General features: G+C 38.5%; 4 protein-coding genes across 7 annotated transcripts; 3 read left to right on the forward strand and 1 right to left on the reverse strand.

Moving 5' to 3' along the window:
- Nucleotides 1-6396: 6396 nt before the first annotated feature.
- LOC117132660 lies at nucleotides 6397-7864 on the reverse strand. Its single transcript, XM_033287461.1, has 2 exons — nucleotides 6992-7864; nucleotides 6397-6867 (listed from the first exon to the last, which is right to left on the reverse strand). Exons 1-2 carry the CDS (start codon nucleotides 7862-7864, stop codon nucleotides 6397-6399), a joined length of 1344 nt encoding a protein of 447 aa, XP_033143352.1.
- A 2294-nt stretch (nucleotides 7865-10158) lies between these two features.
- Nucleotides 10159-16287, forward strand: LOC117132661. Its single transcript, XM_033287462.1, has 3 exons — nucleotides 10159-10506; nucleotides 10834-12615; nucleotides 15988-16287. The coding sequence occupies exons 1-3, from the start codon at nucleotides 10159-10161 to the stop codon at nucleotides 16285-16287; spliced, it is 2430 nt and encodes an 809-aa protein (XP_033143353.1).
- Nucleotides 16288-16621: 334 nt separating this feature from the next.
- On the forward strand, nucleotides 16622-19346 carry LOC103862299 (endo-1,4-beta-xylanase 5-like). Its single transcript, XM_009139993.3, has 6 exons — nucleotides 16622-16700; nucleotides 16888-16934; nucleotides 17018-17237; nucleotides 17335-17498; nucleotides 17675-18562; nucleotides 18762-19346. The coding sequence occupies exons 1-6, from the start codon at nucleotides 16652-16654 to the stop codon at nucleotides 19110-19112; spliced, it is 1719 nt and encodes a 572-aa protein (XP_009138241.1). The 5' UTR covers nucleotides 16622-16651; the 3' UTR covers nucleotides 19113-19346.
- Nucleotides 19157-22534, forward strand: LOC103862300 (endo-1,4-beta-xylanase 5). Of its 4 annotated transcripts, XM_018658035.2 has the most exons (7): nucleotides 19592-19979; nucleotides 20077-20198; nucleotides 20308-20473; nucleotides 20762-20931; nucleotides 21000-21098; nucleotides 21179-21973; nucleotides 22077-22534. In XM_018658035.2, the coding sequence occupies exons 2-7, from the start codon at nucleotides 20085-20087 to the stop codon at nucleotides 22443-22445; spliced, it is 1713 nt and encodes a 570-aa protein (XP_018513551.1). In that variant the 5' UTR covers nucleotides 19592-19979; nucleotides 20077-20084; the 3' UTR covers nucleotides 22446-22534. The 4 variants fall into 4 exon arrangements, with proteins under 4 accessions (XP_009138242.1, XP_018513553.1, XP_018513551.1 ...); XM_009139994.3 differs by having other exon boundaries at nucleotides 19157-20198; XM_018658037.2 differs by having other exon boundaries at nucleotides 19157-20198; nucleotides 21179-21992; nucleotides 22077-22386.
- Nucleotides 22535-22739: the final 205 nt, after the last annotated feature.

Consider the following 22739-nt stretch of genomic DNA (forward strand, 5'->3'; position numbering starts at 1 on the left):
AACCACCTAATCTATCCTAAATTAATCAAACTAGAGAGGAATTAGAGAGGAAAGAAAGAGCGAGCGCTCGGGGATATATATAAGATTACTTGTCCTCGTCATTTCCTCGTAAAGTTACGAGGAATTCAGAGGCCCGCGTTTTCATTTACGAGGAAATAGCGACGAATTACAAAGGCCCGCGCTTTCGTTAACGACGTTTTTACGACGAGTTACTTTACGTGGAATTAACGAGTTAACGTGTTACGAGGAATTAGCGAGCTTATATTTTCTATAAATACCCACAACTTTCCTTCTCAAACTACACACAAACTCACAAAACACACCCTATCTCAAATCACACACCTCACCAAAATGCTTTTCAAATTAGAAATATTTGAAAAAAAAAACAAGAGAAGAAGATTTTGGAACTTATGTGGACGAGACGTAAGTCTCGCCACATATAATTCCAGAATCTTTCTTCTTTTCTTTTTTTACTAGTTTTTATACTATGAGGAAGTAGCAAGTCCCGCTTTTCACCAAATTAGAAATATTTGGAAAAAAAGAGAGGAGAAGAAGATATTGGAACTCATGTGGGCGAGACTTACGTAAGTCTCGCCAAATGTGATTCCAGTATCTTTCTTCTCTTCTTTTTTTTTAGTTTTTTTAATATTTTCGTCGTAATATCCTCGTTAGGTTACGACTCGTTTACGACGATTTTGGCTTACGTGGAATTAGCGTGTCCTGCTTTCTTTATTTATTTTACTTCGTAAGTTCCACGCTTTTAACGAGTATTACGTTTAAATCCCTAAAATCCGAAACCCCAAACCTCTACGAACCTCAATCTATTCTTACCTCAAATCTTATTTATAATATATTCCAAACCAAACGCAAGTCCTTATTCATAATTAAAATAAACTTTCACATTACCTTAAAAATCAAACCCCACATTATCTTATTCATATATTCCAAACCCCAAACCCATCTACCCTTGAACCTCAATCTATTCTTCATCACTCAAATCTTATTTATAATTAAACCCCAACCACAAGTCCTTATTCATAATTAAAATAAACTTTCACATTACCTTATTCATAAATCAAACTCCCACATTATCTTATTCATAAAACAAACTACATAAAATCAAATACATCAATCGGATACATCAACATTCTCGTCATCACTAGAAACATCATCATTTTCATTAAACTCGTCTTCAACAGCTTCGTCTGTGGCATCGTCGGTAAGATCTTCGTACTCGTGATTATGCGGATCAATGAAAAGGATGTCATCAATTTCTTGTTCAGGTTCCTCGACTTCATTTATCTGTTCTTCTTGCAATGGTGGTTCTTCTCTACTGATAATTCGTCCTCGAGGTGTAACTTTGATCACAGCTAACCAATTTATACCCGAATCTCTCATTCGAGGGTATGGAAGGAAGCTAACTTCGTCTGCTTGTGAAGCTAAGATGAAAGGCTCGAATTTGTTGTACCTTCGTCCACCGTTGACATCAACTACACCGAATTTGTTAGACCGAACACCTCTGTTGACGACGGGATCTAACCATTCACATTTGAAGAGGACGCATTTCAGCTTCAATATCCCTGGAAATTCGACTTCAATAATCTCCGTCAAGATCTCGTAGAAATCTGTTTCCCCTTTCACACATATTCCATAGTTACTGGTCGCCCGCTGTCTACCATACTTACATGTGTGAAAAGTATAGCCTCGTGTGAAATACATCTGTGATGTGGTGACCTTTACAAGTGAAGATTGAATTACTTCGTGTAACCACTTAGGATAATCTGCATCGTCGTTATAATCAACCTGCAAAAATAAAGAGAACATTAAAATACAGATCATGTATGAAATAGAGTTTGAGTTATAATACCTGATTCCGCAACCACTTAATGAAGTGTTGATCTTTTCTTTCGTCTACGTCACTTGTGGATATACCAGGAAATGTTTCTTCGACTTGAAAAACAAATAGGCTGTAAAATTAATCACAGTTCATAGGAATGAATCTCTTGCAATTATATAATTAATTATATGTGTTTTGAAGTGTCCATATATGTTACCTTTCAAAAAAACGAATCAATGGATCCTCGCAATTGAGTAAAATATAGGTGTGTGCACTATGAGCGTCTTGTTCACTCGACCACCAAACCTCTTTAGACTTCCCACCGAGTCGTCCAATCTGGCTAAAGATGTCTGGAACACCAGCAACTGCATATGTAGGCGCAACCCCACCATCATCATATCTTCTTGGAGCTTTTCTCCGGGTACGTACTTTTGACGCAAAGTAGTACGATGTGAAGTGAGAAACTTCTTCCGTCAAACTTCCAGCAATTATAGAATCTTTAACTTTGGCGAGGTTCTTTGCTTTTCCCTTCAAATATTTCATGGCTCGCTCATACTGATACATCCATCCGTAATGTACAGGTCCACGAAGCAATGCTTCATATGGGAGGTGGACAGCTAGATGCTCCATCACGTCAAAAAATCCAGGAGGAAATATCTTCTCCAAGTTGCACAATAAGATGGGAATGTTCTCCTGGAGCTGTTCCACAACTTCTTCTTTAAAAGTGCGTGTGCTCAGATCCCTGAAAAATGCTCCAATGCCTTTTATATTCCAAAAACAATTAAACACATTGTTAGTCATATATTATTTTGCAAACTAGACCGTTATAAAATTATTATGATATAATACACTACGTACCTGTAAGTGCTTCATGTACGTTTGTTGGAAGTAACTCCGCAAATGCAAAGGGCAGTAGTCGTTGCATAAAGACATGACAATCATGACTCTTCATCCCGGAGAACTTTTGACCCTTTTCAACACATCTAGAGAGATTTGAAACATACCCATCAGGGAACTTCACTTCTGATGCCACCCAGTTGAACAACACCGACTTTTTTTCTGAAGACAGTCTGAATATCGGAACGGGAACTTGTCCATTGCTTTTAATATGTAACTCGCTTCTTGAGTAAATACCCGGCAAGTCCAACCTCGATTTTATGTTGTCTTTTGTCTTCCCTGGGATATTCAATATTGTATTCATGATGTTCTCAAAAAAATTCTTCTCTATATGCATCACATCGAGGTTGTGGCGCAGAAGAAGATCCTTCCAATATGGCAACTCCCAAAATATACTCTTCTTGTGCCAGTTGTGATGAACACCGTAAGAATCAGGCATATTACGAGGGACATGGCAATTACCACCCCAACGAACTGTTTCGTTAGCTCCGTAGTAGTCGATTTGCTCTTCAATTTGTTCTCCAGTTAGATATGGTGGAGGAGTGTCTCTCACAACCCTTTTGTGCCTAAACAAATTCTTGTTTCTTCGGTAAGAATGGCCAATGGGAAGAAATCGACGATGACAATCAAACCAACTTGTCTTCCTACCATTCTTCAGTTGAAACGCATCTGTCGTTCCATTACAATATGGACAAGCTAATCTCCCATGTGTAGTCCATCCAGACAACATCCGATAGGTAGGAAAGTCACTTATGGTCCACAAAAGCATAGCTCGCATCGTAAAATTCGTCTTCGTTGAACAGTCGTACGTCCTCACCCCTGTTGACCACAAATCCTTCAACTCTTTTATCAGTGGTTGTAGGAAAACATCCAGGGACCTTTTTGGATGGTTCGGACCAGGTATCAATATGGTCAAGAATAGCAACTCCCGTTGCATGCACATCTCCGATGGCAGGTTGTATGGCGTAAGAAAGACTAGCCACAATGAATATTGTCTCCCTGACATTCCGAACGGACTAAATCCATCTGTGCATAATCCGAGATACACATTCCGGCCATTGCTAGCGAAATCCGGATGTACTTTGTTGAAATGTTTCCAGGCTCTTGCATCTGATGGATGAGTCATCTCACCAACCGTCTGAGTATGCTCGGCATGCCATCTCATCTTTCCAGCAGTCTGCTCTGATTGATACAATCTTTTCAATATGTCTGTAATTGGTAGGTACCACATCCTTTGGTACGGTACCCTATTACGTCCCCGTCCTTGCGGCTTGAATCGTGGCTTCTTGCAGAATCGACATTCTTCTAGCTTCTCATCATCTCCCCAATAGATCATGCAGTTGTCGATGCAAACATCTATCATCTCCGAAGGCAACCCAAGACTATAAACCAATTTCTGAATCTCATAATAAGAATCAGCAGACACATTGTCTTCCGGCAAATACTCTTTAAACAAGTCCGCCCATTCGTTCATGCAACTTTCAGGTAGATTGTGATCAGTTTTAATATTCATCATTCTAGCAGCCAACGACAATTTAGAGAGACCTTCTCTACAACCACTGTAAAGTGGTTGATTCGCCGCGTTTAACATTCCGTAAAACTATTTTGCATCTATATTAGGTTCTTCATCTTCATCATGAGCTACGAATGCATCAGCTACCATATCATGAACCCTATCATAATCTACCATCTCCTCCTGATGGTAACTATGTTCATTATGCAAATGATGATTAACCGGTTCTTCCTGAAAATTGCTATTACTACTACTAGGTTCATTCTGATCATAATTAAAACCTTCCCCATGTTGAAACCAGATATAGTAATTTGGCGTGAAACCTCTATTTATTAAATGCTTCCAAACATTTTCACGGTTTGCCAATTTCGAATTGTTACATTTCCGACAAGGACAGAACATCTTACCACTTTCTTGGACGAGCGGTGTTGAATCTGCTTGATGCATAAATGTCTCCAGCCCCGCAAGGTATTCTTTCGTCACTCTCCCGTTAGCATCTCTATGCATATACATCCAACTCCGAAACTCGTAAATAGTCCCAGAGCCAGCCATTTTTTTTTCTTTCACGTTTTTTGTTGTTGGTGTGTTTAAAATGATGTTCAAACATCCATATTTATAGGAAATTTCGAATCTGGTAGTTGTAATTTTCCTATGAAATTACGACGAAAATTAATTGGATGGCCAAAGAAAAACGTGAGCCACCTACCAAGTTGGTGGATTCAAAATTTCCTCGTTAAGTACACGTAAAATATTTCGTCGTAAAGAACTCGCGAAATTTACGTGGTATTTACGAGGAAATAGTGTTTCCTCGTAAAAGTCACGTCAATTTACATCGTCTTTACGACGAAAATGTTTTGTCGTTACCTTACGACGAAATAACGATGCTTCTCTTTTTCCACGTACTTTCCTCGTAAAATCAACGTACTTTTACGAGGATTGTTTTTCCTCGTTAATTCTCCTCGTTAAACTTACGTTTTCTTGTAGTGCAACCCCATTTCACAGAGCGCACTAGTTTACCGATCCTGTCAACAGATTCAAATGGAATACCATCAAAATACTTCTCTTCACCCTCAAAGATTGCTCGAGTCATTGCGTGTGTATACACAGCACGCTCATATCCAGCATCTGCTGCACGCTTCATGAGAGAAAGCCCTTCTTCGTGAAGGTCCAAGGAGTAGAAAAACTGTACACCCTTTATATAAAGCGTGCTTGGATTTTTCCTCATCGTAGCAAGCTTTCAACAACTCAGAAGACATATTGAGTCCCCAGGGAACGGATAAAACATCGAGGAAACGGTAAAACCCACGCCGCTCTGCTAACGCCTTCATTGACCTCGACGATGCTTTGAGGCCATAGAGATCTTGGATGGAGTTACGGGCCGCACGTTCAACCACTACCGCCTGAATTTCTTCAGGCAATTCAAGAAGAGGGAAAAATTCCATTTACTCTCTCAGGGGTGAAATTGATTTAGATAGATAGAGAAAATGTGTAAAAATATAGAATATAGAGTTGAAAGTCTTATTTATTGGCAGTGTGAAACTCAGTCGTCTGACGACCTTTCATTTTTTTGGCGGGAACAAATCAGCCGTAATACAAAAACATTAAAACCATAAACTAAGCGGTAATACAAAAACATGAAAATCTCTACAACACTTGCTTACATCGGACAAGTTTTCGCATTATGATATAAGAAAGATAGGATGAAATCTGCTTTAGAAGTTGCACTATCAACTTCTAAAGCAGATTTCATCCTATTTCATACTACTAATTCAAAATAACTCAGCCGTTAAAAAGGTAACTCAGCCTTAGTAAACAATAACTCAGCCCATGTTAACACTAACCCAGCCGTTACGCATATCAGAGTCGTTGAGATGCTTTCCAAAGGACATGAAAAATAACAGCCCGGCCATATGTATTAACTATTAAAATCAACAACCCAGACGTAAGAAAAACATGAAAATCAACAAATCAGCCGTAATACAAAAACATTAAAACCATAAACTAAGCCGTAATACAAAAACATGAAAATCCCTACAACAACTTAGACGTAATAAAAACATGAAAATCAACAAATCAGCCGTAATACAAAAACATTAAAACCATAAACTAAGCCGTAATACAAAAACATGAAAATCCCTACAACACTTGCTTACATCGGACAAGTTTTCGCATTATGACCACTCTGTCTACATCGAGAACATGTGTGCTTTTTCCTAGGACGTTTGTTTGATAGTGCAACTTCTAAAGCAGATTTCATCCTATTTTTCTTCGGTCTGCCTGGTGGTTGACGTACAGTCGGGGGCAAGCAGCGTTGGTTAGCCACGAGTTCTGGAACAGGTTGCGCTGAATCAACCGGCATGACCGATTCAGCGTATGCGCTAACCAAATAATTGCTGGTATAGTAAGGACTGCACAGAGATATACGAGAAACATTCCTGTACTCCGCCGCTGCGATTGCGTGTACACATGGTAATTTCTCGAGTTCGAAACGGTGACATGTGCACTTTCGCTCTACCAAATTAACAACATGCAAAGACTCGCCGGAAGATCCATATTTAACTTCAGTGTGATGATCATCAATCCTCTGTACCGCCAAATCTCTGGCGGCAGTTTCACGATCCTATTAAAAAATATATAATTAATGTGAAACGACTGACTTAGTACATCTTAAGGGCTGACTTAAGAGCTGTAAAGACTGACTTATGAATTTAATGGCTGACTAATTTTTTTAAAGGCTTACTTACATGTAGTAGTTTCTCCACACCACGAGTAAGCGTGGTTCGCTGCGATCTGGCATCCTCTCTTCGTTCAGCAAACCATCTGGTCATCATAACCCGTATCGATTCTAATATCCGAACAATGTTAAGACCTCTAGCAATCGACAAAGCTCTGTTCATTGATTCCGCTATGTTCGTAGTCATCAAATTGTACCTCTCGCCCGGGAAATGAACACGCGTCCACAGTCGGACATCAGCCCTTTGGAGGTAGCCGTGGAGTGCTGGATTAATCGCTTCAATCTCCTCGAAAATCTGAGTAAAGTCAGACATCCTAAAACATCTCGCCGCTTTCTTCACCAGACGAAATGCATCTTTTCCTTTGTACCGTCCCAGTATATTCTTATATAGATGGTACGTGCAAATTCCACGAGAAGCAAGCGGATACACATTTGTATCTGCTTTTCCAATCGAGTTATGCCTATCCGAGATTATCGCAAGACCCTCGTCGTCAGGAATCAAAAGCTTTAGTTTCGTAAAAAACCAATGCCAGGAATCATCATTTTCAGTGTCAACCACTGTGAAGGCTATTGGAAAAATCTGAAAGTTACCATCCTGAGCTAGTGCTGTGAGAAGCGTCCCTTTGTATCTACCGTTAAGAAACGTACCGTCGACAACCACAACTTTGCGCATGAAAGGAAACCCATTTACGCTCGCACCAAACGCAAGAAACACATACATGAATTTTCCATTCTCATCGATTTGAAGACGCGCAACTGTACTCGGATTTTCCCTTATTATCATGTATAAGTAAGAAGGCAAGCGTTCAAACCCACTCTCAGGTGTTCCCTGAACGATTTCCCTTGCAAATTTCAGCGTCCGGTAAGATTTCCAATATTCCATTTGTTCACATGAAAAACGATACACATAACTCAGCCACATCATACAATTAAGTCAGTCACAACGTAAAACTAATTCAACACTATTTTAATATAACTCGGCCGCATTGTGTAAATATATCAGCCGCTACGAAACACATATTACTCAGCTGTTTCGTAAACATAACTCAGTTACACCAAAGTAATTACCTTTACACCAAACTGCTTAGTGATAGCTATTCCAACACTCGTAGGGCGAACGGCCGGACCAACGTCGCCGAGAAAGTTCTTGTACAACTCTCCTAAAATATCTGGCGTTGCATTTCGACATCGATTAGAACGCTCAGTTGTAGAACATGTATGATTCGATTCGTAAATACAAACATAGAACGCCGGGGATTCCCCTTTGGTAGAAGCACGAACCCTCCAGATACATTCATCAACCCAACACTTAACAATGAATAATGTTCGGGTTGATATGTCTACATCATGTTCAACTCGATCCTTCACTGTAAGAAGTTTCAGTCGTCTCTCCAAATCGGCTTTACTCTCGTATCGTTGCCCTACCGCAAGATTTAACGACGACATCTCCAACCTTAGAAGAACCTCCTCACTCTCTTTAGACCCGCTCATCGAGAAGTTCTGATATATCTTCTTGGGAGGTATCATTGGTGACTCTTCGTCTTCTAAAGGAGACTCACCGTATGAGCTGAAGTTATCATCTTCAGATGATGCACCATCCGAGTCGTCGAACATATCAAATCGGCTATCAAATTCATCGTCTTCTTCGTTTTCTCTGCCTGTTTCATCTTCTCCGCCTACGTTCTGATTTTCTCCTTCCACAATACTTGAGCAATCAATCTCATTGTCCTCTTCTTCCTTCTCCGAACTGCAACCATCGTAACTCCCACTGTAATTATCGTCTCTGGACTCAACTTCTGACGCTTCTATTTCTGAGCTAAAACTGAAGTTTGTTTTAGTCTTCTCTCTTGCTCTGTCGTCCTTGTTCTCCATAATCTCAACACAAAGACGTAGTTGTTCGATTTTCTTTAGGGCTACAAAACCTTGCAACTGCCGAGTATTGGACACGTACACTGGTGGAGTGTCGTGCGCCATTGTTTTCAATGATTTATTCGAGAACATGTAGCTTAGCTGAATATGATCACTCATTTCATTCAATCCGTAATCATCGAGAACAGACTTTGTGAAATCTTCATGTGTAGAGTTCTCATCTAAATGGAGAACTCTACACCCTCTACTATCAGCGTTGAATACATATTTGTTTTTCTTAATCCAGTTACCGGAAACAATAATAACCAGATCCATAACCAACTGAGATAGATGAAGAAGAGAAATAACGGGTATGAAAGGGGAGGAGAGGAATATGAACAGACTGATTAAAACCTAGTTTTGAAGTTCTTTCGTTACTGATGACATGGCAAATCCGAATTGATGACATGGCAGCTGACATGGAAATTCAGTTTTTCAGCCACCAAAATAATATATAACTCAGACACCCTAAGTCAGTCCACATGTAGTAAGTAAGTCTGCCGAAACGTGGATACTAGTTCAGTAATTAATCTTTTTCGATAACCCAGCTGTAAATAGGATGAAATACAATAAGCCAACCATATCGTTTAACAATTCAGCCGTAAAATAATATTATTCTAGTAATTAATCTTTCGCTAATAACTCAACCACAATATAGCTGAGTTTCATGTTAAACCATCCAGTTTCAGCTGATTTAAGATAACCCAGCCGTCAAACATTCCATAACCCAGCCATTCGGTGTTCATTAACTCAGCCGTGGGTATATAACTGAGTCGTGTCTTTACTACGACTCAACCAAATTTTCCAGAAATCAATCCATCGATGATTAAGTCAGCCGTAACGTCAGTACGTAAGTCAGCCGTTGTCCAATAACTCAACTAGATTCATATAACTCAACCCTTACGCGTGGTTTACTTATCGTCTTAAATCAGCATTTTTTACTAAGTCAACTATTTTATTATAAGTCAGCCGAAACTTATACATATACCAGCCGTATCGAAAGGCGTATTCTTTTACGGCTGACTTAATGAAAACACGGAAGCGTATTCCTACGTGTCGCCGAAATTTTGCTTACGTGGCGTTAAAAAGTAATGACATTCTCGTAAATACGTTTTTTCTCATAACGTGGATAAAGGGCATGCTTGGCATTTAAAAAATACCAGTAATAAAAAAAAGATTTATATGGTTCTGGTCATAAGTCATAAAATATATAATATTTGAGTCAACTTTCCTTTTAAATATATCCCGAAGACAACGAGGCCGAATGAGATGGCTCAGTTTAGACCCATTAGCTTATGTAACGTCAGCTACAAGATAATCTCTAAGGTCTTATGCCAAAGACTAAAGAAAGTGCTACCAGGATTGATATCAGAGACTCAGTCAGCCTTTGTTGCTGGGAGACAGATCTCTGATAACATCATGATTGCTCAGGAGATGTTCCACGCTCTCAGAACTAAACCTAGTGGACGCAATAAGAGAATGGCCATCAAGACAGACATGAGCAAGGCATATGACAGGATGGAATGGTCCTTTATTGAAGCGGTCATGCGAAAAATGGGGTTCTCAGAGACATGGATCACATGGATAATGCGGTGTATAACGTCGGTGAAATACAAGGTCCTTATGAATGGAGAGCCAAGAGGAAATATTGTTCCAGGAAGAGGTCTACGTCAAGGAGATCCTTTGTCTCCTTTCATTTTTATTCTATGCACGGAAGCGCTCGTTAGCCTTCTTAATCATGCAGAGATCCAAGGGAAGATAACAGGGATGCGCGTCACACGCGCGTGTCCATCGGTATCCCACCTTCTCTTTGCTGATGATAGCCTTTTCTTCTGTAAGGCGGAGCCCCGTGAATGTGAAGAAGTAATGAAAGTAGTCAGGAAATATGGCAAAGCATCTGGACAGTGTATTAATTTTGATAAATCGTCCTTACTCTTTGGTAAGCGGATTAATGTGGCTATGAGACAAGAGCTTAAAGATGTGCTTGGAATACAGAACGAGGGCGGAATGGGAACCTATCTGGGTATTCCAGAAGATATAAGTGGATCCAAGTGCAAACTTTTTGCATTTCTAAAGGAGAAGTTGATGCATAGAGTGAATGGATGGACAGGTAGATGGCTGTCGAAAGGAGGGAAGGAAGTGCTGATAAAGTCCATTTTGCTCGCCTTACCAACATACGTGATGTCTACTTTCCTTCTCCCATTGGAGATATGTGAAAATCTTGCTAGTGCCATTGCACAATTCTGGTGGAGTTCAAATCCACCAAAAAGAGGGATACACTGGGCAAAGTGGGAAAAAGTTTGTTTACCAAGAGAGGAGGGTGGGATCGGTTTTCGCATGATCCACGAGTTCAACTTGGCGTTACTGGCAAAACAATTATGGAGACTAGTTCAATTCCCTGATTCTTTGGTTGCACGAGTCTTGAGGGGGAGGTACTATAGATTGTCCTCTCCATTGAGAGTAAACACTGTCACCAGCCCATCCTATGTGTGGACAAGCATTTCTGCCGCAAGGAAATTGTTATTACTGGGGATTAGACAGAAGATACATTCAGGACATGAAGTCAAGGTGTGGGAGGACCCGTGGGTTCCTACAACTCCTGCGAGGCCAGCTATTCCCATAGCACAAGTTATGCACCCGAATATGAGAGTCAGTGATCTTATTGACCAGGCATCGAAGGAATGGGACATTGGCTTATTGGAGAATTATGTCAGTCCTGAGGACATATCTCTCATAAGAAGTTTAGCCATAAGCTCAACTCATCGTCGCGATACATTTTGCTGGAACTACACGAGGAATGGCCAATACACGGTTAAATCCGGATACTGGCTGGCTCAGAATGTGCTAAAGCCATCGGCTGAGAAGGAAGTTCTAGAGCCAAGTATCACCAAGCTCCAAGCCTTTGCTTGGCAGATAAAGGCACCGAAGAAGATATGTCATCTTATATGGCAACTGTTAACGGGTCATGTGGCAGTAACGAGGAACTTAACAAGACGCAATATGAGGTGTGACAATTACTGTCCGAGATGTGGAGAACTAGAGGAAACAGTAACCCATGCCATTTTTGAATGTCCACCAGCTCTCCAAGTTTGGTCATTATCGTCCACTCCGACAAGCCCAGATATATTTCCCGTATCAAGTGTCTACACGAATATGGACTTTCTGTTTTGGAGGAAGAATAGCATTATTGAGCCAGAACTCGACAGAGATCCTTATCCCTGGATAATATGGTATATTTGGAAGGCTAGGAATGAAAAACTTTTTAGGGGTATAGACAGAGATCCTTTGGAACTAGTTCGACATGCAGAAAGTGAATGCAAAGCCTGGTTTGATGCTAACGAACTGGTGCAACCAGTGGTACAAGATAACAACCCGGTGGCAACCCAAGTCATAAGCTTGGGTAATATCTGCTTATTAGATGGATCTTGGACATCTTCTGCTCAATTCAGTGGATGCGGATGGGTATGGATGGACAGTAATGGGAACATTCAACTTATGGGAACAAGGAACTTCACTCGGCGCGAATCAGCCTTGCATTCGGAAGTAGAAGCACTGCGATGGGCGATGGAGAATATGCTTCAACACTCAACATGTCAGAGTTTTGGAACGGATTGTAAGGAGCTGATTGCAATGATAAAGGACCCTCAGGCGTGGCCAAGTTTTGCGACGGAGTTGGAGAGGATAGAGACGTTACAGATATGCTTCCCGGACTTCAGCATCATGCATGTTCCACGAACGCGAAACCAGATTTCAGACTTTTTAGCTAAGACTGCAAGATCTTTCCATAGGGAGTTACTTTTTATTGGTTGTTCTATTCCGGTCTGGTTACCTAGACCACCTCAAGTTTGAGTAATAGAATAGCCTTTCGACGTCAAAAAAAAAAAAAAAAAATATGGCCCACATATATTTGAGGCCCACCAATTTCTAGGGTTTAAAATTCCTCATCTCTCTCGCAAATTCAAAAGCTTCCCACACTCAACCATCCTTTTTTGTCTTTCGTGTTTGAGAAGTCAAGCATACAACTAGTTCATATTTGAGTAGTTTGATTCTTAGTAATAATTAATGGTGGCAGATAGTATGTTTTGTTCTTAATCTAGACATGGTATATCTATATATGTCTATCCGTGTCTGCGGTGCCGGTTCCCCCCATGAGCTAATCATGAGTATCATTAGGCTGGGTTCTTAAAGTTGAAGCCTCAATATTGTCATGGATTTGTCCAGGGCCGTCTTTTAGCACGTGCAAGTGGAGCGGTCGAACAGGGCCCAAAATTTTAGAGAACCCATAATTTTTTTTTAGTTTAGTAATAGTTATAAATTTAAAATCATATATTTATTAAAAATCAGATAGCTATATTTAATTTAATTTTCGTATTTATTAACCAATAAATATAAATAAAAAATTTGATTTTGCTTACATAACCAACAAAAATGCAATAAGTTAGGAAGAAATTAACATTTATATCAATTATATATTTTGGAAAGTAAAAAATAGCTGTCGGTGTTTGATTTAATATTCAATATAAATCTAGAAAGTTAATATTCTAATTTGATTTTATTTGGGAAACTATTATTTAGTGATTGTAAATAAATAGAGAAATATATAAATTTTCAGCAACTTTTACAAAAAAATAGTAAACACTAAAAAAGAAACACTAGTCTAAGCTTCTATCGAGAAGAAAATTGAGAAGTCTCTAACTTCTTGTTTAATCAAATTAAGAGTTTACGGTTTCTTTAACCATTATCCAGATTCTAGTGTTATATTGTTTTTTTTATAGATTATAACTCATGATATTGGATACAAAAAAAATCAAAAAAAAAAAAAACTGAAAAATTCATAGTCCTGAAAAGGTGTTTTTCATAAGTTTTTACTTATAAAACCAAAAGTTGTTTCTTTTACTCAAATTAGATTGGTGTATTTATTATATATTACAATAATATTTTGTCAGAAAAATATAAATTATTTCGGATTATTATAAAGGGTCTTGCTTTTTTCTTGAGCAGGGTATCTGTGGAGTTTGAGACGGCCCTGGATTTGTCAATAATACTGAACTTCCTCTTGAGTCTTTGAGCTGTTGTGGTGTTGTATATAGTTGCCTTGTGCCAGTCCAATCTTAATTAAATTTAATATTGACTACGATGTAAAACAATGATCTTATATGTACTTGCTGACAAAGAATTAAGTTAGAACATGGCGATTACACATCAAAGGAAACATAAATTTTAAAGACCAAGAACTTCTTCAGGGTTCTCTGGATTGTAGAGTTGACATACCTAGTAACTTTTTTTAACCGGCGTAATTGACTATTTACTAGAATGTATTGATAGATTTGCTTTCCATATCTGCCTTCCATGCCAAAAAAAAAAAGAGAATGGCTTTGAGAATTTTCATAGATTTTTTTATTATTTTAATCAAACGATATCTATACTATTAAAGCAGAATCTTTCTTATGAATCTGCCCCTGAATTTTCCTATTAATTACAAAACATTCCATTACCTTTTCTTCCTTTTTAAATACCAATCGCATGCCTTTTTCAACCAATTATTTTCAAGAAAAATTTAATAACTACTCCTCTTTAAATGCAAAAAAATCGGGTATGAAGATATTAATAACTATTCCTAACAATATATTTGATCATTTAATTAAGATTTTGTCACACCAACAATATATTTGGTCATTTAATTAAGATTTTTTTTCAAAGCGCAAAGATCTTCTTCGACACATCAAAAACCATTTCAACATGCAAAACCGATCGGCCCACTTTTCAAACCTACTCAAAATATTTTAATTGTAAGCATACATAGCAAATAAATGACATAACAAATAAATTCCATAACAAATAGTATACAATAAAACTAATTTTATATTTTTGAACTCTTAAAAATTAATTGTTATGTGTATCCATTCAAAAATTGATTGCTATGCGTATCTATTATGTATATCTAACATACAATATATGAATCTTTTCAAAAATAAACAATCAACACAATTATAGTTAGACTAGATTATTTGGTATAAGAACACAATCATTTTATTAACAAATATTTTTACAATTTAAAAGAAAACATAACCCGCGCTTTGAAAGCGCGGGTCAAAATCTAGTTTGCATTAATCTTAAATATGTTTACGCTCCAACGGAGAAAGATGATACAAAGAGGCTATTAACAACCAATCAAACAACAACAATAACATAAGGAATAAAATGGCGATACAAATCATAAAAAAGAATCATATGAAATCGTATCACAAAAACGTCATAAGCTTTTTTAAAGATCGCATCTAGTGTAACCTGTAGGACCACACATACTGCACCATACGCAGAGAGCATTCGATGGGAGGAAGATCCTTGCAATACCAACGAAACATGTTCATCCAATTCACTCCATATAGGAGGAAATATTAGGAAAGAAGACTGATTCAACTGAGGAACAAGCAGGAAACCATAACCCGCCACATCCATATTCCACGGCCTGAAGATGACAATGAACTTCTCTTCCACCTGCCACAAAGAAGAGAGATACACAAGCTCAACACCAACATCTGTCATGGAACCCGTACAAGAACTGCATACTGCAGACGATCGCACCAAAGCGATATAAATGCTACTAGAAATCGCAAAGGTAGAACCTAATGAAACTAAATCCATCGGTATATCACCAACTAAAGTCCTAAATCTCAACTCCAATGTCACCCATAAAAATAACTGTCTAAAATATTCTAGATTAGCAGAGTAAAAGGAGATAAGATGACCCTGAAAAACCTTACACGAAGGAGTGGTAGGGAGGTCGAAACAAAAACTGATTGAAGGCCAGTCGACACACCCAAACACAAACCTGTATATCACAGGAGAAAGAAACCCGTAGGTTAATGAAGTGTCACTAGCGGACACATGGGAACCACCACAACCACCATTTTTTGTCGCCATCCTAGATGGAGGCTTTAGAGTTGAGATCTGGGTAAAAGCTTGAGTAGATGGTATGAAGAAGAGACAGCCACATACGGCTGATGAAACCCCAAATAACAAGAAGGGAACATCACCGCCTCGAGACTCATGCGTCAAACTTGGGAAATCTAGATCTGGGTTTTGAGTCATCGCCAGAGGAAAGAGACTGGAAGAGGTGTTGAGGCAGCGAAGAAGAGCAACGACGGCGGGTACATCCGGAGGATCTGGTGGTTCCGGCGGAGTGACGAGAGAAAGAGGGAAGCCAACGGGAGGAACTTGCACGGTGGTGGGTCAGGAGGAGGCCTGAACAGCGGACAGAGAGGAGCAGTCACCATCATCATCACGAGGAAAGGGGGAGCTGCTTCACGTGGTGGAGAGCTAGGCGAAGGTGGAGGAGCAGAGGAGATCCATCCAAGCGGCGTACATCAGGACTCGGGCCTGGGAGGTTTCTTCTAGAATTTTCATAGATTTTTTTTTTTACGATTCTACAGCAGACAATTCTACCTGCCGTATGAGGATTCACGCCTGACTGCATCACCTGAACCGTCTTATCGGTCCACGCTTGACGGTATTTCTTGCGCCATGTTGTAGATCTTTTGTAAGCTTTTTTCCTTTAATTCGCATAATATACTGTTTCTATTAACGATAAATAGAATGATGAATATCTCCACTTTTCTTTCCAAAACAAGTATGGTAAGAAAATCATAAAAATAAACTACAGTCAAAATTATTTTTGTTAATTCATTATATACCATAAAAATAGTATAAATGTTATTGGAAACCCTCAATCATCATCAAGTGATTCCTAATTATTTCCACAATGAAGCTTCTTCTACTGCTGCTAGCCTTCTGCAGCCTTTCTCTATCAAGTTGTTCTCCATCTTATCTCTGGTTTTCTATATTATTATTGTTGTTATATATGTTAGTTCTCCTATAAGGTTTCGAGTTTATTTTCGTCGCAATATGTATTTTTCTGTTTGTACATCTGTAATAACTTTTGAATTTCTTATTATCAACGAACAAAAAAGAAGAATTAATGTATGAAAACGTTTGCAGGGAGTGAACAAAAGTATGTACCTTACGATTACTCGGCAACAATAGAGGCAAGCTATTATTCTATGTTCTTTATTTAGGTCGTTGTTCGTTGGAAACTTATGTTTCTGATTATCTTATTGTCTTGGTGTAGTGTCTAGAGAACCCTTATAAACCACAATACAATGGAGGGATCATCGTGAACCCTGACCTACAAAATGGTTCACAAGGCTGGGCACAATTCGCAAACGCCAAAGTCGATTTCAGAGAATTCGGAGGCAATAAGTTCGTTGTTGCACGAGGGAGGAATCAGTCTTATGACAGCGTCTCACAGAAGATTTCTTTGGAAAAGGGACTTCTCTACACTTTCTCTGGTATATAGTTTCGAATATGTGTTTCTTGGATCTTACTCTTCAGAAATTTATACGAATTACTCAAACTATTATCTGATGTATTTTATGTTACTTGTAGCTTGGTTACAAGTAAGCAAAGGAAAGGCTCCTGTGATAGCCGTTTTCAAGAAGAATGGTGAATATAAGCATGCCGGTTCGGTTATTGCTGAATCTAAGTGCTGGTCCATGCTTAAAGGTGGTCTCACTATTGATGAATCTGGTCCTGCCGAACTTTACTTTGAGGTATTTACATATACAAACAAACATAGTCTTTGTGCCAACTCTTGAATGTTTGTCTAAGTAACCTACTAGTTTTAATATATTTTTAAAATCTAAAAATGTGAAAATAAGAACGTTACATATAAGTGGAAATAGAGAAATTAACCTATGATGATTCTTATTTATGTGCTCATGTGTAGAGCGAGGACACAACCGTTGAGATATGGGTTGATAGCATCTCGTTGCAACCATTCACACAAGAAGAGTGGAACGCTCACCACGAGCAGACCATTCACAGAACGAGGAAGAGAGGCATGAGGATCAGAGCCGTAAACAGCTTAGGTGAGCCAATACCAAACGCAACAATCTCCATCGTGCAGAATAGACTTGGGTTCTCATTCGGGTGCGAGGTAGAAAAGTACATACTTGTAAACCAAGCATACCAAAACTGGTTCACTAAGAGATTCACCGTGACAACCTTCGCGAACGAGATGAAATGGTACAGCACGGAAGCAGTAAGAGGCAAAGAGGATTACACGACAGCAGACGCCATGTTAAGATTCTTCAAACAGCATGGGATCGCTGTACGTGGCCACAATATCGTATGGAACGACCCCAAGTACCAACTTAGTTGGGTGAGTTCTTTGTCTGGTAACGATCTCTACAACGCCGTGAAAAGAAGGGTTTCCTCGGTGGTCTCAAGGTACAAAGGGCAGCTTCTGAGCTGGGACGTTGTGAATGAGAATCTCCATTTCTCGTTTTTTGAGAGCAAGATGGGTCCTCAAGCCTCTTATAACATCTTTGCGTTGGCGCATTCCATCGACCCAAGGACAACAATGTTTATGAATGAATTCGACACGTTGGAGCAACCGGGAGATTCGGCTTCTAGTCCAGCAAGGTATTTAGGGAAGCTTAGAGAGCTTCAATCTATTCGTGTCGCCGGAAACATTCAGTTAGGGATCGGTCTTGAGTCTCATTTCAACATTCCTAACATTCCGTATATGAGATCAGCTCTTGACACTCTTGCTGCCACTGGTTTGCCTATTTGGCTCACTGAGGTCGACGTCCAAGCTCCTCCAAATGTCCAGGTAACTCAAATAAATATTCTCGGCTATCCTAAGATTTTGTGAGCTATATTGAAAAATTAGTACGAATTTTAATTTGAAAATAAACTATTTTGGGAGTCTATATATATTTATGTAATTTTTTAAAAAAATTTGGAGGTTGTATGCTAATGTTTTACTTGTCTATGTTCATGACTGGCTTCTAATGTTCAATTTTTTGCAGGCCAAATATTTCGAGCAGGTCCTAAGGGAAGGCCATGCACATCCGCAAGTGAAAGGAATGGTGACTTGGAGTGGTTATTCTCCCTCAGGTTGCTACAAAATGTGCCTCACCGATGGAAACTTCAGGAACCTACCCACCGGAGACGTTGTGGACAAACTTCTGCGTGAATGGGGAGGGCTTCGTGGGCAAACCACAGGTTTAACTGATGCTGATGGGTTCTTTGAAGCTTCACTCTTACATGGTGACTATGATATCAGTATTGCTCATCCTCTCACTAATTCAACTGCTTCTCACCGCTTTAAGTTGACTTCTGATGACTCTCAACCATCTCGTTTTGTTGTTCATGTTTGATACGCTAAGTTTACAACTACCTTGAACTATTTGAGTAGTTTAAATCTTAGTGAAAATAGTGCAGCAAGTGTGAGGAAACTCCAAAGGGCTATTATTACTCATGAACACTATTGTTAATTTGAAATCTTGATTTTTTAGCTTACAATGTATAACGTTTTATTATTTTTAATAATTAGTAATCAAGTTTAGTGTTATTAATTAATGTTCTTATTAACTATGGCCTATTGAAAATGTTGGAAAATTGTTTTTGTTAATGGATGGTTGAATAGAATCAGCAACTTCTTGGCTTTGTTGACAACCATATCGAACTATTATAATTTACTTAACTTTGATATATTTTTGCTAAAGAACAATTTCTCTATAATGTAACACCAGTCGATGTTACACGACAAGTGCTTCAACGTAACTCCAAAAATGTTTCACGAGGCAGCAATTGTAGCCACTTGTTAAATCCAACTTCTTGTTCTCCTTTGTAGGTAATGTTTATTTTATGTGGTAGAACGCACTTTTACCGTTTACCCGTTAAATGTTCTATAGTTTTCTTCTTTCTTTTAGAATGGTTTTTGGATATATTTTTTTGTTTGCTTTTAGTTTTGGGATGTTGTTACTTAAAAGTAGGTGGTATCCGTTCTTCTAGTTTTAGGTTGACCGCATTACTCTACCTAGTGCTTTCATATTCGTTTCACATTGTGTAGTTTGTCATTTTTCATTGGAAATCAATATACTTTTATCTGATATAAAGCCTTTATCAAAAATAAAATATAAAGCCTATGGCAGTATAAGAAAACAGTATGTTTAAATTCAAGATGGTGCTCGTATTCTTAAGCCTATCTTTGAAACGAACCTTAAAATCAATGTAAAAGAAAGGTGCTTGTAAAGGAAAGAGGAGTATAAAAATAGATTAGAATGTGACAACCCTTAAGCTTTAACAAATGAGTTTTGTCGTGACATTTTAATTTTACAGGAAGGAAGATGAAGAATTTCAATAATGGCTTCTTCCCCAGCATGCTCTTTCTTCTCATATGTCTTGTGTATTCGGGGCTTGCTAATGATCCTTTCTCCCATAGTCACTCTCTCAAAACAGAGGTAACCAAAACTGATAAAACCTCGATATATAGATATATCACATGCTTGATTTATTTATTTTTAAAAATCAAACTGTCTAACGTTGGTAAAATATGGCGAATATATAAAGTGTATAATGAAGCCTCCACGAAGCATTGTGGAACAAGAATTAATACTACTTAGCCACTCTGATGAAGATGACTCTGATCAAGAGTGGGAGATAGATGAAAATGGGGCTATTAGAGAAATGGCACAGAGAATTCAGCTTCAGCAAAGAATCATTTACAGCTTCTCCGGTAACACAGATGCAACCTATTCGTATGTTTATATAATTTAACAAATCATCATCTTATGCTTTCTTGTTTAGTAAGTTACTGTTTCAAACCAGTGATTCTTGGTAATTCATCTCTTGTAGATGTGTACAATGTCTGGTTTCAGTTTTTTTTTTCCGGATACAGAAATAATTATAACCAATTAAACCACTTTGATCATAAGTTCAGATAGGTTTCTTTTAGTTTTGTTTGAGTTTGAACCGGTTATGTTTATATAGATTGAATATCCATTTTTTTTTTATGGAAACACAGCTTGGGTAAAGTTGAGAGGAGGAAACGACAAGAAAGTAGGGATTGTGTTCAGGTCAGAAAGTGGAAGACTTGTTCATGGAGGTGAAGTTAGGGCAAAGCAAGGATGTTGGTCTTTGCTTAAAGGTGGGATTGTACCTAATGTTTCAGGCCCAGTAGATATATTCTTCAAGGTACAACATTATACACGTGTTTTCATATGTATATTCTCAGTGTTAACACATGTTTTATTCGAAAGCAGAGTGAAGACAGAGAAGCAAAGATCTCTGTAACAAAACTGTCGCTAAAACAGTTTAGTAAAAAAGAATGGAAACTGAAACAAGATCAACTTATTGAAAAGGTACCAAATGTTATAATTTTTATGGTTTCAGATCTCTTGTGTGCTGTTTTTTTCTCTTATATAAATGGTATTGGTTGCAGATAAGGAAGAATAAAGTGAGATTTGAAGTTACTTATAACAATAAAACTGCGGTAAAAGACGCAGTAATATCCCTAAAACAAACCAAACCATTTTTCCTCTTAGGCTGTGCAATGAATTTCCGGATCCTACAAAGTGAAGGGTACAGAAAATGGTTTGCGTCACGGTTCGCAATCACGTCATTCACCAATGAAATGAAATGGTATACAACAGAGAAAGTACGCGGTCAGGAGAACTACACGGCAGCAGATTCAATGCTGAAGTTTGCAGAGGAGAATGATATATTGGTTAGAGGTCATACAGTTTTATGGGACGACCCAAAGATGCAACCAAGTTGGGTGGAAAATATAAAAGACCCTGAAGATGTGAGGAATGTGACACTGAACCGGATAAATTCGGTTATGAAGAGGTACAAAGGTAAGTTAACCGGGTGGGATGTGGTTAACGAGAATTTGCATTGGGATTACTTTGAAAAAATGCTTGGTGTAAACGCTTCGTCAAGATTCTACAACCTTGCTTATAAGCTAGATCCTGATGTGACATTGTTTGTTAACGAGTACAACACGATTGAGAACCCTGGAGAGGTTACTGCGACGCCGGTTAAGGTGAAGGACAAGATGGAGGAGATACTTGCGTACCAAGGAAACGAAAACATTAAAGGAGCAATTGGAGCTCAGGGTCACTTTAGTCCAATTCAGCCTAACTTAGCTTACATGAGATCTGCATTGGATACTTTAGGCTCACTAGGGTTGCCTGTATGGATTACAGAGCTTGATATGCCTAAATGCCCTAACCAGGTGTCTCATCAGCTACCTTGTATAACAAGAAACCTTTTCTCCATCTTTATACATTTATCATAATCATAAAAGTGTGTTTGATTACTAATTTGATTGATCATAGGCAAAATACATAGAAGAAATTCTCAGGGAAGTTTACTCGCATCCTGCGGTGGAAGGCATCATAATATTTGCTGGACCTGAGGTGTCTGGTTTTGACAAGCTGACACTCGCGGACAAGGACTTCAACATCACAGAGACGGGAGATGTAATTGACAAGTTGCTCAAGGAGTGGCACCAAAAAACTTCAGATATTCCAAATATTTTCATGGTGGACCACGAGAACGAAGAGGAAGATGTGTCATTGTTGCATGGACTTTACAACGTGAACGTAAGTCATCCACAGATCAAGAACTTTTCCACCAGTTTGCGCTTGGAGGTAACTAAGGAGATGGGTCCGCGCCAGGTAGTTAGAGTTGTGATTAATGCTTAAAAGTGATAATTATATACAACATTGTCTTGTTACAAAAAAAAATAACATATATAACATTGGTCGTACTGAAATAGTACTTGAAACGTCAATTACAAAATCATAATGTCTTCTTCAGGAGTCATTAAAAATAATATAACTAATGCTGAAAGATTATACTAGTAAACTATCATTTCTAAAAACATTATAAAGGAAAATTTCAATATACAAAAACAGAGTTACCTAATCGGCTAATCCTGACCTGAACTTAACGTCTTGATTCCTTACACAACTTAAACTTCTTGTTCTCAAACTAAC

Source organism: Brassica rapa, chromosome A03, assembly GCF_000309985.2.
Source record: "Brassica rapa cultivar Chiifu-401-42 chromosome A03, CAAS_Brap_v3.01, whole genome shotgun sequence".
Classification (NCBI taxonomy): Eukaryota; Viridiplantae; Streptophyta; class Magnoliopsida; order Brassicales; family Brassicaceae; genus Brassica; species Brassica rapa.